This window comes from Vidua macroura, chromosome 6 (genome assembly GCF_024509145.1).
Source record: "Vidua macroura isolate BioBank_ID:100142 chromosome 6, ASM2450914v1, whole genome shotgun sequence".
NCBI classification, from domain to species: domain Eukaryota; kingdom Metazoa; phylum Chordata; class Aves; order Passeriformes; family Viduidae; genus Vidua; species Vidua macroura.
The window spans coordinates 22,742,037-22,757,099 of NC_071576.1; the positions used below are offsets into that span (position 1 = coordinate 22,742,037).

Sequence of the window (15,063 nt, forward strand, 5' to 3'; positions counted from 1 at the left end):
TTTGCCTCTCATTCCACTTAGTTGACTAGGAAAGATCATAGAATGGGTTGCGTTGGAAGGAACCTTAAAGATAATGTAGTTCCAACCCCCTACCATGGACAGGGACATCTTCTGTTAGACCATATTGCTCAGAGCTTCATCCAGCCTGGCCTTGAACATCCCCAGGGTTCCAGCATCTACATTTTTCCTGGGCAGCCTGAGTGTCTCACAAACCTCACAGTAATGAATTTCTTCCCAATATCTAATCTGAAGTTACTCTTTCAGTTTGAATCCATTCCTTCTTGTCCTGTCACTACATGATGTTATAACGTGTCTCTTTTTGTCTTGTAGGCTTCCTTCAGCTACTGGAAGGCCCCAGTTAGGTCACTCCTAAGCCATCTCTTTTTCCAGGCTGAACAAACCCAATTCTCTCACTCTGTCTTCACAGGAGAAGTGCTCTATCCCTCTGATCATCTTGGTTTCCCTCCTCTGCGCTCACTCCAACAGTTTCCTGCTCTTCCTGTTGGGGACCCAGAGCTGCAGGTGGGCTCTCACTAGAGCAGAGCAGAGGGGCAGAATCCCTTCCCTGGCCCTGCTGCCCACACTTGGATGCAGCCCAGGACACGAGTTCTCTGAGTTGTGAGTGCCCATGGCTGGGTCATGCCCAGCCTCTCATCCAACCAGCACCCTCAAGTCCTTCTCAGCAGGGCTGCTCTGATCTGTTCATCCCCAGCCTGTGCTGATACCAGGGTTGCCCTGACCCAGGTACAGCACCTTGCACTTGACCCTGTTAAACCTCATGAAGTTCCCATGGCCCCACTTCTTGAGTTTGTCCAGCTCCCCCTAGATGGCAACCCATCCTTCAGGTGTGACAGAAGAAAAGGAAGAAGATACCTCATTGCTGTCCACATGAGGCCAATAAAAGAAATTAACGTGTAGGCATTAGGTGTGTTGCAGAAAGCGAAGCGGACTTCCTTTTATTGGTCTGCCAACACACAGCCATTTCTCACTAGCTGTTTAGATATTCACTCACCAGATTCAGAAATGAGGCATTATAATAATGTATCATGGCCAGTCCATATACATCACTTGATGAAAGAAACCAGCTGGGTCATATCAAAGGATATTTCCTGACATTTTTCAGGAAGGATTTATTTTTTCTCCTAAGTTATTAGCCTCTTCAGGAAGCAGACAAAACAAAGATTTGCTGTGCAGCCAGGGGCAAATCTTACAGGATTTGTGCAATGCATATAGTGTAATGACTGGGGAATGTCATGGTAACCATATTCTGGCCCTTTCTTGAAACAAAATTTTGGCCTTTTGAAGTGCTGAAATCGTCTTGCAGGTTGACTAGATGCTTGGGAGAAATACACTGCTTTTAAGGATTTGTAAGCAACTCCACTTGCAGAGGAAAACAGTAGCAGACAGTCTGACTCAGCTAGAGTCTCTGAAAGACATCCAGCTTGCAACAAGCTGCCTTGCATGACACAATTTGATGTCTGCCCTCTCAGAGGAGACTTGGTACAAAAATATCTAAGTATGCTTCAGGATCTGAAGATCTCATTTAGATACTACCATCCTAAGTGCTCTGTCATGCTAATCTGAAGAACTGGAAAAAAACAAACAGAAAAGAGAAACAAAATAAAAGAGATGGCAATAAAATCTCAGGAAAGCATAGTGTGGCAGCAGTTACATTGTGCTGAATACACATTTTAAATTGTTTTCGTTTTTGTCAACTTTACCTGCCTTCATTCAAAAGACCTGGGCTACAATTTGGCAGAGGGAGCCATCAATCTTTATTCCTAAATAATTTCAAAAGGAAGTTTTACTACACATGTGGAGACAGGAGTTTTGTAGGTCTGTGTATAAGGAAAACAAAAATCCAGGCTGATATCAAAGACAAAGTGGATTCCACATAGAATTTCTGGAATTAGAAATAGTGGAGAAAATACTTTCAGGAAGGAAGACAAGCCCAGATTGAATGAGGGCAACATGCATCATGCAACTGGAAGCATTAGTAATGTAAGTACTGGCACCAATAGGATGCCTAAAACTTCCCAGCAAATTCACAGCTCTCCATCTGCACCTTGAAGAATGTATTAAGACATCCTAGGTTTATTAAATATATTATATTAAATACATCTGACACAGCACAACTTTTTCAGAAGATCATATAAATAAGGCAATACCACATGAAAAACATGAGGTAAATCCTATACAATAATTACTGGAAACAGTGTGGAAAAAATCCCTTGCCATTTTTCTTCCCTAGACTCAGAAAAAACCAGTTTTATAGTAGAATGAGGAAGTGATGACAGTCAAGCATTTTGACTTGTCAGTACAGAAACTTTTCAAAGACTCTCTCCTGATTTTTGACATGATAATACTCAAGATGTAGGGATCAGCTCAATAACCCCAAAGTATTTTTGGGGGAGATTTTATGACTTTAGAACATAACGTAACTTGTCTCCCCTCTTTGTCAGAGAAGGAGACTACCATTACTGTAATTATGGTGAAATAAGATTCTATAAAATATTCTTGCAGGGGCACCACATTGAATTAATGTTCTGGAGTTGTCTTCTGTTGCCCATCCCAGAACAGCAGGAGGCAAAATGTCAAATACAGTGTTGAAATTGCTTTTAGAGATAACAGCACCTCTTTCACCTGCCCCAAACAAATGATAAAAATTTTGTTAATAAAAGACATATCTGTAACAGCCCCTAAATCCTTAACAACTGCATCCAGTTTGGTCTTTTTAAGGCAAATTTGATTTGTCTGATAGGTCAGATAAAGAAGCCACTTCTTTTCAAAGAACAGAAGATTTCTCAAGCTCACTGTCTGTGCTGTAGGCGTGGACTTGCAGAGAAGAGGCCTTGTTAAGTATAATCTTTTCCCTTGGGAACCACTATGATTCACTGAATACCACTGGCAAAGGCTTCATACCAGGGTCTCCACAGTGATCAGTGATTCTTTCCTTTTAATTCAAAACAGCAGTGAAAACTCCCTTTTCAACGAGGGCCAATAAAATCCTTTTTTGGTAAGTTAATAGAGCAGACTCCTCAGGGCAGACTTGGTGTTACTTGTCACCTTCAGTTCAGTGGAGTTGTCCTCTTGCATTACAGCTGCAGAGGAAGACTCAGAATCCAACAATTTTGAGATCAGTCTGCATTTCCTAACTATTCATCTAAGTCAGCAGGGAAACTTCATTCTTTGGAAAAGGACAGCAGTGTTCTAAAGTGGGAAGGAACAAGTTACCAGGTTCCTTAAGACATGTTGTGGTTGTGCACATTCACCTTGAAGGTGCTCTGCACTCAAACTCTTTGGAAAACAAAGCTGGCAGGTGAAATGTGTATGAATAAGATAACTTAAAAGCTTCAGTTAGCGGAAAGGTTTTTTTTTCCATATTTACACATTTAACCATTTACAAGGATCATATTATGGATGACTTCCATGTAGCAATCTACTTTCTTCCAAAATCCCAATTTGTCTAGAGGTGGATCTTGGTGTCCCTTATGTGCTCTTAAAACTTTCATCATTCTGAAAGCCTCTGCAATATACAGTGCCCAGCCAGGTGAAAGCATATACAAGTTGCATGTGACAACTTGGCATATGTCAGCAACAGACACTTTTCTTGAGAAAACTCAAGGACCACAGGATGAATTCTGGTGGAACATGCCATTGTCATGAAAGTAGCTTTGTCCTGGCTGTTCTAGTAGTTTGTAGTGCAATTCTCAAAAAACCCATACCAAGTCAGACTGCAAGACAACCTAGCCTAGCTCTTGTGGGACAGAAGTCAGCAGCACATGCCTGATGCAAGTTTAAAATTGGAACAGCCCATTGTGAGACTTCCCTGGAATAGTAATTTGAAAAGTCTTAGAAACTTCCTGGTTTTCAGTTTTAATATTTAATATGCCCTAACAGATTACTTTTTCATGGATTTATCTACTTGTCTTTTCAAACCACATACTCTTTTTTGTATTCACATCTTGTACCAAGAAATTCCATAGGTCAAATACATACTGAGGGAAAAAAGTTGCTATCTCCCCCGACATTTTTATTTTTTCCTTTGAAACTTGTATCCGTTAGTTTCATTTGATACTCCTACTTTTAGTGGGCATGACTGTGAACTATTACTCCTTTTTCAACTTCTCCCTTACATACCCCTTGCTCATCTCTTTTCCAATTAACCACTTTCTGCATTAAGAAAACGATGAATGTTAAGCTGTTGGTGTAAGCAATCTCAGTTCTATAAAGTTAAATAAGGTTCTTCTGATGTCTGGTGTAAACAAGGATGTCTCAGCTCTAGAAACATGAGGTTCTAGAAGAAAAAAAAGCCCAGCCCCAGATTTAAGTAAAGCTCAGAAGCTTCTTTTGGAAGAAACCTATGACAGAACTATGAGAATAATGTGTTCAGAAAGGAAATAATTTGAAGAGCATCAATCAGCCACTTACTGGAACCAAAAAAATCCAACTATTTATACACCAGAAAATAACCCATTCAGATTCAAACAGTGAGCCCAGGATTATCAGCAAATATAGAACTGACTGAGGTAAAATGTCTTTGGCAGTTTTATCAAGTAAATTTTAAAAAATAAAATGGGAGACAGACTACTTTTGTTTCCAGGAAATAATCCAAAATTACAGGAAGTGTTGTATTAGTAGAAGGTACAGGCCTTAGAGAATGCATGCTGAGAATCCAAGTCTGTTTTGTAAAGCCATCTGTACATCACTGAGCTCCTCAGGTAAAGAATGGTCTAGCACTGCCAGCCATTCAACTCCATGCATATGGAGAGTATCTGTTATGAGGAAAAGGCACAGCATTGACATTCCTACTGGTAAACAAAGCTCTTGATACCAAAACTTCCTTCCACAATGTGGATCCAGTATCAGAGATACATCTGTTGACCTTGCAGGCATCATAGTGAGGAGCATTTCCAAGAAATCATGATTGTCCAAAAATATACCTAGTCTTGAGAATAGAAATGTCAGTATATCTTGTTGGCATCCAAGACTAAGTGGTTTGTCTAGGGTCACAACATGATCTCCCATTGATGGCACTCACATGCCTTGTGAGGCTGTTTTAAAGGTCAAGATAAAACACATGAAAAGGAAACTTGATACTTCATGTACTGAGCACAAGTCAGCTCTTCTGGAAAGGAGAGAATTTAATATCCCTGCCCTTAATTTTTATGTCGTGGTATGCTCATCACCTAAAACACAGCACAAAATGCTGTATGAACTCTTCATTAGCTCAGCCTCCAGGACTCTGATGTGCACATTACTGCTTTCAAGCTTAACAAGCCTGATTCTCTGTCACTAGAACAGGCTCTGTAATTTACAAGTGATACAAACATCACAGAAGAGGGGGATCCTTTGATTACATTATTCACTGTCACCACTGAGATAGATGCTGAATGATTGTTGGGGCTTTCTATTAATAACTGTCTTGCAGTGAGGAAGGACACTTCTGACAGAACCATTGATGAATACAGAGAAAAAATAACCACACTCACCTCCCCCATAGTCTGTATCTAAAAAAAAACCCCTAAAGCTTACTTGCTTGCTTACTAGCTTATTTACTTTCACTTTGCTCTCACTCCTACTTTTTACTTTTACTTTTGCTTATTAGTTAATTTAACTAAGCAGTCCAATTTTTTTCCTAAACTGTTTTTTCTTTCCCTTTCCTAAATACCATTCGACCATCCAGACTAAGACCTGAAAAACACCCCAAAACACTGAAAACCTACATTTTGTGATCTGCAGCAACCATCCCCAGCACCGGAGACCGATAACTGCGCAACCACTCCCAGAAGAGACTTTCTAAATTTGTCATCTCTTCAAAGCAATAAAAGAGGTTTTGTCATCTAGTGTTGTTCATTTTTTGAGCTAAGAAGTGCTTTACCTGTTCAATAAACAGGTTTTTTCCACTACTCTCTAAAAAAATTCTTTCCAAACCAAGTAGAAGAAGAGCCGTAAGAGTTTACTTTCTAAGGGCTCCTTCTAGAGGTTTTCTCCCCAGATTTACCCAAAACCAAAACAACATATAACTGTACTCCCCTTGTGCAACTATTATATATCCAAAATGGTTTATTTTTCTACTTCCCTCCTTTGTAGTAGAAAACACTTCCTGTAAACTGCCTTCTCTCCCAAGACAGGTGGGAAACAGTCCTATGCTTCCCCACTGAATCTCTTAACTGCAGCACTAAGAGGCTTATGGAAAGGGCAGACATGGAGGCAGCAGAGCTGCAAAGAGACAAAATACACGTTACCTTTCAGTATACATTACCCACCATGCACAAAGACATATGGACTCCAGGCTGAAGAATACAGGGGGGTGGAAGAAATAAGAGCCTGGAATCGCAATTTGTTCCAGAATTTGTTCCTGATTCTCTATTGTACGTGTTCCCAGTGTATCAGCATTTGTGTTCAGAGATGAGATCAGCAGATGCTCAAGACAAAAAAATACTGCTGTCATTTGATGCTCTGGCTGAGCACATCCTGAGAATAAATAGGAATTCAAGGTCTAGGTGTTTGGCTTCAGGTAAAGGACCAGTCTTGACACTCCTGGTTTGGTTTTTCTTATTTGTCAGAGGCAGAAGAAAAATTTTCTCAGGCAAAAGGATGCAAGTCCTCACTGCTCCTGACAAAATTCATCCCTTCAAAATAAGGGTCTTAGACTGCACTGTGCATTTTCCTGAATATTTAAAACATCTCAGAAACAGGATAGTTAATATACTGCTACTAAGTCATCACAGTTACAGATGTGGGGGTTGGCTATATCTAACATGCAATGCAAAGAAGTTCAGGAAAAATGTCTGTAACCAAGTTCAAATCATTATCCCAAAATGAGCAGGTGTGAGACTGGCAAAGCTGACAAAACAATTCACCAGTGTTCATAATAAGCCAGTACTAATTGGTAATTTTCTTGACAAAGATGTAAGAATGTTGCTTCTGACAATGATTCCTATAAGACAATCACCTTTCCTAAGCTAACTAAATCTTTATCCTACAAACCTCTTTACAGTTTTCAGCAGTGGCTGTGATAACCTGAACAAACAAGCTAGAGAACCAAAGCAGAGATGAGAGGTCCAAAGGATATACATCCTACAGCTACTCAATCCTGTACATAACACCCAGTGGAATAAGGATAACTCAGATCCTTTGGGAGGAAGAAAGGAATGGAATTGTTATTTACTGAAGCTCAATCTTACAAGGAAATAGCCCCTCTGACCGAGCTGGAGGTGATAGCCAATACCATGCATAGCAGAGTAGGCTGTGAGAAGACAGACCTAAGGTCTTGAAACCCACAGCTGCTAAGAATGTGCACAAGTCTGAAGTAAGAACTTCTGCAACTAAACTTTCACTAATCATGAGCCAACAAAAACGTGAAGAAAGAGAACGTGATCGTGACTGTCTAATGGAAATGAAAGATAAGCTAAGGAAGAGAACAGCTGTATCAGAGAGCTGCACTTCAGACAAGTGAAGTATTCAGTGTGTCACACGTGTGAGTGTACCAGAAATAGAAAAAAGCATGTTCTGTCCTATGAATTCATGCCTGAAGTGAGTGATGGGGAAACTAATAAGGTACAAACATAATTATTTAACCTTCTCACAATTTGTCTGGAGTGACAGAAAATATGTGGAATTCAAGAGTGAACATGAACATAATAATTTCAAGAGAAAACACCTTCCCTCTCTGATGCAGTTTCTTTTGTCAGTCCTTTGAGTTGATCACTATCTACTTGTCAACATATTTGAATGATCTCTTAACACTGACTATACAAACTATAAAAGACAGGGGAAAGTGGAGTAAGAAAAGAGATCAAACAGGATGTTGAATCCAATCTCTGAAGACTTTCATACAAGCAATAGAACATTTTTTACCTTTGAGAATTATCAATCACACCCCTTGCTGTTGGACAAGGCAGAAGTTGCAAAATACTGAGTTTTCCTTTAACTTGGCACCAACAAAGAGCTAGAGCTGAAACTGCTTCCTGTTCATTTTAAGGGTGGATGGATCTTCTCTCCAATACAATTTCCAGCTGCTGACATTGTTTTCTAACACAAGCAAACTAATTTTTCATAACACTAGGCAAATTTTAACTGGAGTGCTTCACCAAGACACTATTGCAACTGATAAGAGCCACCTGGGCCTTAGGGTTCAAGCCTGGGTCTGAAAACATCAGCCAATTAAAAAAGTTTACAAAGTCTAAACAAACAAATCAAAATACAAAATAAGCCACACAGAATACCAGTATCCTACAGTGAAACAAGGACACATTTAAAATCCTGTCCAGTATAACAACAGCAAATATTTTGGGCGTGTCAATTAATAACTGAAATTATAACCAAAGCAAACAAATGAAATTACTTTATTTAAACTGTTAATTTCTATGGCTCTGTGCCAAAATTCAAGATGGCAACCAACATAGACATCTCCAGTCACATGTTCTAATATTTTTCTCTGCTGATGGTTGCCATGTGATAAAAGCATGGAATCTTGGCTATTACCAGACTAGAACAGATTGAAATGGCTGAGCAAGTCAAACCTGGACTTTAGGAACAACAGCTGCAGGAAAGATCTCTCATCTTACAGAAAGATCTCACAGTTAGTGATCAGGAAGAAATGGAAGGAAGGGACAAACACTCAGCAGCAGAAGCTCTCAGAAGCATTCCTTCACCTCAGCTTGCAGGTGTATCACCACAATCTGCTTTCACAGATCTTTAGATATTCTTTTCAGTGGGTTGCTCTCTCACCAAGGCCTCCTCTTCTCTCATTTTGCCTGATATGGGAATGTGATGGTGTGAAGTCACTGCTGCTGCTCCTTCCTTTGTCCCATACTTGAAGCAACTCTTGGGATTCCTCACCTGGGGTTCTGTGTTAATCCTTCTCTGCGAGCAGAAGCTGGGAAAAAAAAACCAAAGTTTTTTTACTCAAAGATTTCGAGTAATCATGGAGGACTGTTTTGTGGGGAAAATTGATGCACTGCTCTGCAAATCTCAGCCATCACCAGAAACCTGGGTGTCCCTATCACACAACCTCTGCCACAACAGATGAGATCACAGACCAGTATAAAAAAAGCTAACTTAGTAAGCTACTGTGTGAAAAAGTACTCTTGGTATTCTTTTCAAGCACCAGAATACCTTCTTCACTCTTGTTTCTGACTCATGTGACTCATCTCTTCACATACACCCTTCCTCTAAATCTTTCCCCCATATCCTATCTCTTTCTTTGGGTCTTTTACTCATTTGCTTGCACTGGAGTCAACTTCCCCAGTCCAACACATGCTGAGGGCCTTTCTGCAGGAGAGCTAGGGGTGTGAAAGGCTGATCTTTAAAAAGAAGAAAATTGGGAATATGGAATTTTGCTCCCCACACCCTCCCACCAACAATTATTATAAAGATACAGTTTTGACTTCTACATACTGCAGCATTTTACTACTTAGGAACATTATGGGAAAATGTCAATGTCATCTTCACTTCTTTTACTTAAACATCCTTAGACAGCCCTCTAAAAAGAAAAAATGAAAACACTTAGAAATGTACCAAGTTTATTTTGGACAGCTTGCATTTTACAGCTAATCTAGTAGGTAAAGCTTGTCCTGTGTATTTGGCACATCAGCTTGCTCCTAAACATGAGCGACATTTGTTGAGAGATGTTTCTTAAAAATATCGCTATATTTAAAGAAAATACACTCACTCTCCTTTAAAGTCCAGCATAGAGCCAAACATCACAGAGCACAGAGGATCTGGAAAGATGTTTAGAAAGTGGAATTGCCAGCTGTGTCACTGCACAGAAAATTTGAAAACTGAATTAGGAACCAAACTGTCAACCATGTGCATTAAGACAGGATACCAGTCCAGAAACGTATCCCTTGGCAATATACTGAAATTAAGGAAACAAAGGCACATGAGAGAAGGCAGCCAACTTCAACCTCATTTTCCTGTTTTGAAGATGTTTGAGCCTTCCTATTCCTACAGAAATGCATAGCACAGTTTGTCTTTTCTCACAAACTGAGTTAAAATCACTTTCCTTGAGTTCTTGTCTGGTTACCTTGAGGACTCAGCACAGAAAGGGGCATTCCTATGTCTCCAAGTAAATATATAAGTTCCTATCAAGAGTGCAGCTCGTTGCCAATTCAGTAATTTCATAAAAATTAATGTATATAATGCTCTGCAGTTTTATAATTCTAAAGCTACTGGTGAACATTCCACCTCCTCACGGCTGAGTAGATGGAGGTTATGGTTGAGTAGCAGGAACAGAAAAAGAGCTCATTGCTGACAGAAGCCAACATTAAGGGTTGATTCTCTCCAGTGATAAAGAGTCATTGCAGTGAATCACTACATACAACAGCATGAGCCTCCTTTATTCTCTGCCTGCCATGAGGTGTCGAAGTATCTGCCCATATGTCTGTCCACATGTTTACACACTATTATGTCATCCATGACTGTACCTCAAAAACTCAGAACAGTCACAGTGAGAAGAAAAGGATTATCTCCCTTTTATGGATATGATTCTGAGTCACAAGAAAATCAAAGGAGTTGCATGAAGTCATTTAAGAGAGATCTGCACACTAAAATTCATTGCCATATAGACTTTCCCAGCACAGATGTACATAGCCTTGCTCACAAACCAGCACCTAATCTACTGTGCTTCCAAGCTGCAGGAATAAGACAGAGACAAGCACAAGGCTAAGTGACAGTACTGGGTCAGGAGCTCATGCTAATATTTTTTTACAGCTAGTTTGGACTGTTTTATCTTACCTGCAAAAAATTTGTGGGAGAACTGAGCAGCTTTACTGAAGTCTCCTGAATCTAGTGCTGAAAGCAGGAACTTACTTTCTCCCTGAAAAGCTAAGATTATCCTAGAAATTCAGATTTTTTTTTTTATCCCAGAGTGAATTTCTGATCTTAGAGTGATGCCCAGCATTCTCTTGATAATATATAGTATAACTAAGAAAGACAATAAATAAATGGAGTTTATTTGTATCTATGGGTGACTGACACTAGCAAGCCAGGACAGCTGACAACAGAAAGCCAGCCTTCCCTCCCCCATATTTTGGGCACAATTTCAACCTGAGTTGTTGAACCAGGAAGGGAAGGGAAAGCAGCAGCTCCAAGTCATGAAAATTTTCTTGGGGGATGGGGAGGTGTGGATGTCTGAGTGTGTGTGGGGAGTGGGATGTGTATGTCATGAACAGTATATACAACTGTATTCCAGACAAGGCCTCCTGCATAAAAAAAGCAGTGAGCAGACTCACTGACAAGTAAAGAAATACCAGTGGAAGTCAGCATGAGCCTTCCTGCTCCCCATGTTAAAGACACTTACCACACACTCATCCCAACTGCTAATGCCCTTCTGTACTTGACAGCCTTCTTTCTGATTTCTCTTATTTACCTCTCTACTCCCGGGTTCACTGTGGCTCCCTCTTGTCTGGCTCTTCCCCACATTTCATTTCATAACTTCAGATACATGTTTTAGCCTATTCACACACATTTTGGCTTCTATTTTTAGCCTCAATAAAACAATGCCAGATTAAAACAAAATCCAATTTGGATGGGCAAAATGATCCCCCCTGTAGGTAGCTTAATGCCAAAGGACCAGATGTGAGACAGAAGCAGCCAAAATATTATATAACCTCTCCTGGGTCTTTGCACACCTGATACTGAAGGACATTTCCAACGCAGCAAGGAACCACAGGCAGTTTGCCATCACCTCACTACTGAGAACAAGCAATGCCCAAGCCTCCCATCAGGCAAAACCACCAACTGCCTGCAGTCATCACTCATCCTGCTTCCGAGTTTGTCAGATGCAAAGGCTCCTAAAATTCAAGCTGAGTTCTAGCTCTTAGACAGGGAAGCTGAAGAGTCTCTAAAGACTGTTCTTTCCATTTTCTCCTGCTTTCTCAGGAAGAGTCCTGAGATGTGGAATGTCCTTTCAGTGGCATGAGATCAGCAGCAACAGGAAAAAAGCTCCTTCCTTTCACAAGAGAAAGGCAAAAGGTTGAGTAAAGATGTGAAAGGCAGGTTGCTCTCACAAAGTTAAGGAATAAATGTCATTTGTGATGATTAGAAGTGAACACTGATCCTCAGTTCTATCTTAGAGGCGATGGCTGAGTTGGATAATATCCTCTGAGAAGGGCTTGGAATGCTGCTTCTGGCAGCACTTTACACTCTGCTGAGACTTAATGAGACTTACATACACTTTTCTCAGAACTGGGTAAGCTCAAACAGAGTCATGTCCTGTTGGTAACTTGTATCTATTTTAAAGGTACTGATTCGAAACATCAATATTTGCTCATTGTTAATCATAAGATAATGGTTCCTGCCCCTCCAAAGAGTACTAAGAAATGGGGTAAAAATAAACTTCTTTACCCTTCTCCTTTCCCTTCAGGTCCATTTGGTACTACAGGCTTGTGTGTCATTATCTGACCTTGGGCTGATTGATCAACTAAAGCAGGGAGTGAAATTATTTTTATCCCCTTCCTGTGTGCTCTCTTTATAAAACTGTGGAAGTCAGAAGGGTAAGAGAGAAATTATTCAGGATGTTTTTGTGATGCATAATAAAACAATGGCTTTAGGAAGATAACGATAAGAACAAATGTGCAACTAAATATCCTCCATTGTAACTGATTCTTTGCCCTCCCAAAAAGGGAGGCACAATAGTAGGATTCAACTTAAGCCCAGCTTTCCAAAGTATGATAAAAAGGACTAATTCTGTTTCTCAATGATCCTTTCTCTGCATGGAGACAGCATTACAGAGAGATACTGACAGAACTGCTGTTAACAAAGGCTATATGCAGGGTGAAGAAGAGTTTGGTGCAAAGTGCTGGCTATCACACAGGAGCTCCCTCTTCAATGATCCACCCAGAGCTTCTCAGCCAGACAGGTGGTTCTGAAAGGATTTATGTGGAAGAGCTTATCACGACTCCATTCCCAGACTAGGATAAGTAATGAGGTGACATCAAAAGTTGCTCTTTTGTGTCATAAGATACCTTGTGCCTGGGTCTTCAAAACAATCTGAGGTAGAGGTTACTTGAGGTGCCCATTTGAAGGTCATCTTTTGAAGTGAAGACCATTTGTGCAGTCAGTCACAGCAACAACACAGAGAACCAGGAGGGTGGCAAATGAAGACTGGAATTAACAGGATTACTGAGAAGGAGGAAGCTCACCAGCAATGTGCTGTGTAGAAACCTGAGTGATTTCTATTCCCAGCTGCTCCTGATGAAGGATTTGGACAGTGTGGTGAGACCAGCTGAAATCATAGTCAAGGTTCCTCCTGGGAATGTGGTAACAACATAAAAATAAACACATTGGTGTTCAACAATCTACTGCTTTCCAAGGCTGCAGGGAACCTGGCAGAAGCTGAGGAAGCCTGGACAAGGCTGGGCAGCTGGGAATTCCACCCCACTGTAACAAATGGCTGGAAGACTGACACAGGCCATGCACAGTGGTAACAGTACATATTACATCCCATCCCCACCCTTTATGCTCCAAGAGAGTTGAGACATTCTCACTGATAAAAAAATCTCCAAATTCCATACTTTTTTTTGTTTGTTTGTTTAGATCTGGCAAAATATATGAAGTAATTGTATGTATCTTGTTTCTATGCCTGCTGTGTTTACTTGCCTTTTTTTTTCCTGGACCAGGACAATTTAGGAGCTTGTACATTTGCATACCTGCTAAAGGAATCTAAAGAGGCTGCATTTCAAGAATAATGTTCAAGCAGTGGGTAGGCAACAGGCAGTGAAAAGTTAGCACCTCCAATGGTAACTCTAATTTCAGGTCTCCAATAACAAGACATATAACAACATGACCTTGTTTTGAAGATCCATATAATAATCCTGGATATAAAAAACTTTGGGAATACACAGTCTACTTGTAGATGTTCTGTAAAATGAAAAAAATCTGGAGCATGCTAGATGGTGAGAAGAGTGAGTACAAAAGGGCTCCTTACTGTCACTAGTTTACAAGCAGGCTCCATTCATTGCTCCATACTGGACCACTCTGCTTACACACCCATTGTATATGGATGGCATTCAGACACTGCTCTCCACCTGAGCCTAAAGAAGGATATCACTAAAAAATTAAGAATAGCAGCCTGTCTTCTATATGGATTAGATCCAAACCATTTTATTAATCCCCATATTCTTCTAGCCTCTTTGCAGTTCAGGATGCAGTTTTAAGCCCTTACAGATGATAACACACTTTATTCCAAAGAGTTGCATAGTTTCTGGACTTGGCATTCATGCAGATACGGGGGCAGGTGAATGTCTAAAATAAACAGACAACTGTTCATCACCCTGCAACTAAGCACAGCTACAGAACTGAGAATCATGGGAAATAAAATCAAGTCTATACCAACTAGCTCAAGAAGTTTCATCCTAGTTTCAGACTGAGTTTTGACACTCACTTTCTGCATCAAGTATTCTCCAGAGAACTAAAATACTAATAAATTCATTTGAGGCTCATGTTTTCAACCAGACTAGGTAGAGATCCAAGACTTCATATGAATTAGCAGTCTTCACTGTCAAACATGAAATGCCTATTATTAATTTTAACCTCCTCTAATTCTTATGCTTTTTTTTTTCCTCTCAGCAAACACAGTGGACAAGTTATGTGGATACTAGTAATATAAATATCAGCACACTAAAACTGCATTACTGTTAATCAGTCTGGTTATGGAAATATGAAGGTCCTGTCAAGTTTGGAACCATCAGTCTTGCACAGTTTTAATGATTCATGTTTGTAATTATATAGTTTATTAGTACATTATGCTGTTGTCATAGCAAAAAGAACTCCAGAGGTGTTCTGTCTCCTGAAGCTTTTAAAATAAAAATGTCACAAACTCTCAAGAAGCTGGCAGCAAATGAAGGATAAAAGCCTAAAGAATACAGGTGTCATTCATACAGCAACTCAACAGTTGTTGTTAACCTTTGGATATCACACCAAACCAAATAAAATCAACTTGAGCATCTACTTTACAGCTGCACTGAGGGGTTAACTATACTTTCAGATTGTTCCTATCTCCAGACTCTTGCAGACAAGAGTCCAATTCAGAAACAGAGAAGATGCTTGGGACTA

General features: G+C 40.1%; 1 protein-coding gene across 6 annotated transcripts in view; it reads right to left on the bottom strand.

Moving 5' to 3' along the window:
- Nucleotides 1-1,498: 1,498 nt before the first annotated feature.
- Nucleotides 1,499-15,063, bottom strand: part of TTLL5 (tubulin tyrosine ligase like 5) — a 131,267-nt gene continuing 117,702 nt past the window's right edge. For 3 of the 6 annotated variants that reach the window (XM_053979189.1, XM_053979193.1, XM_053979196.1), the window contains 2 exons: nucleotides 9,680-9,768; nucleotides 8,336-8,884 (listed from right to left, as the gene is read on the bottom strand). In XM_053979189.1, the coding sequence (XP_053835164.1) occupies nucleotides 9,686-9,768 (83 nt within the window). In that variant the 3' untranslated portion in view covers nucleotides 8,336-8,884; nucleotides 9,680-9,685. Of the gene's footprint in view, nucleotides 1,589-8,335; nucleotides 8,885-9,679; nucleotides 9,769-12,998; nucleotides 13,259-15,063 lie in introns of those variants that run through there. The other 3 variants (XR_008437431.1, XM_053979192.1, XM_053979191.1) reach the window with 3 other exon arrangements.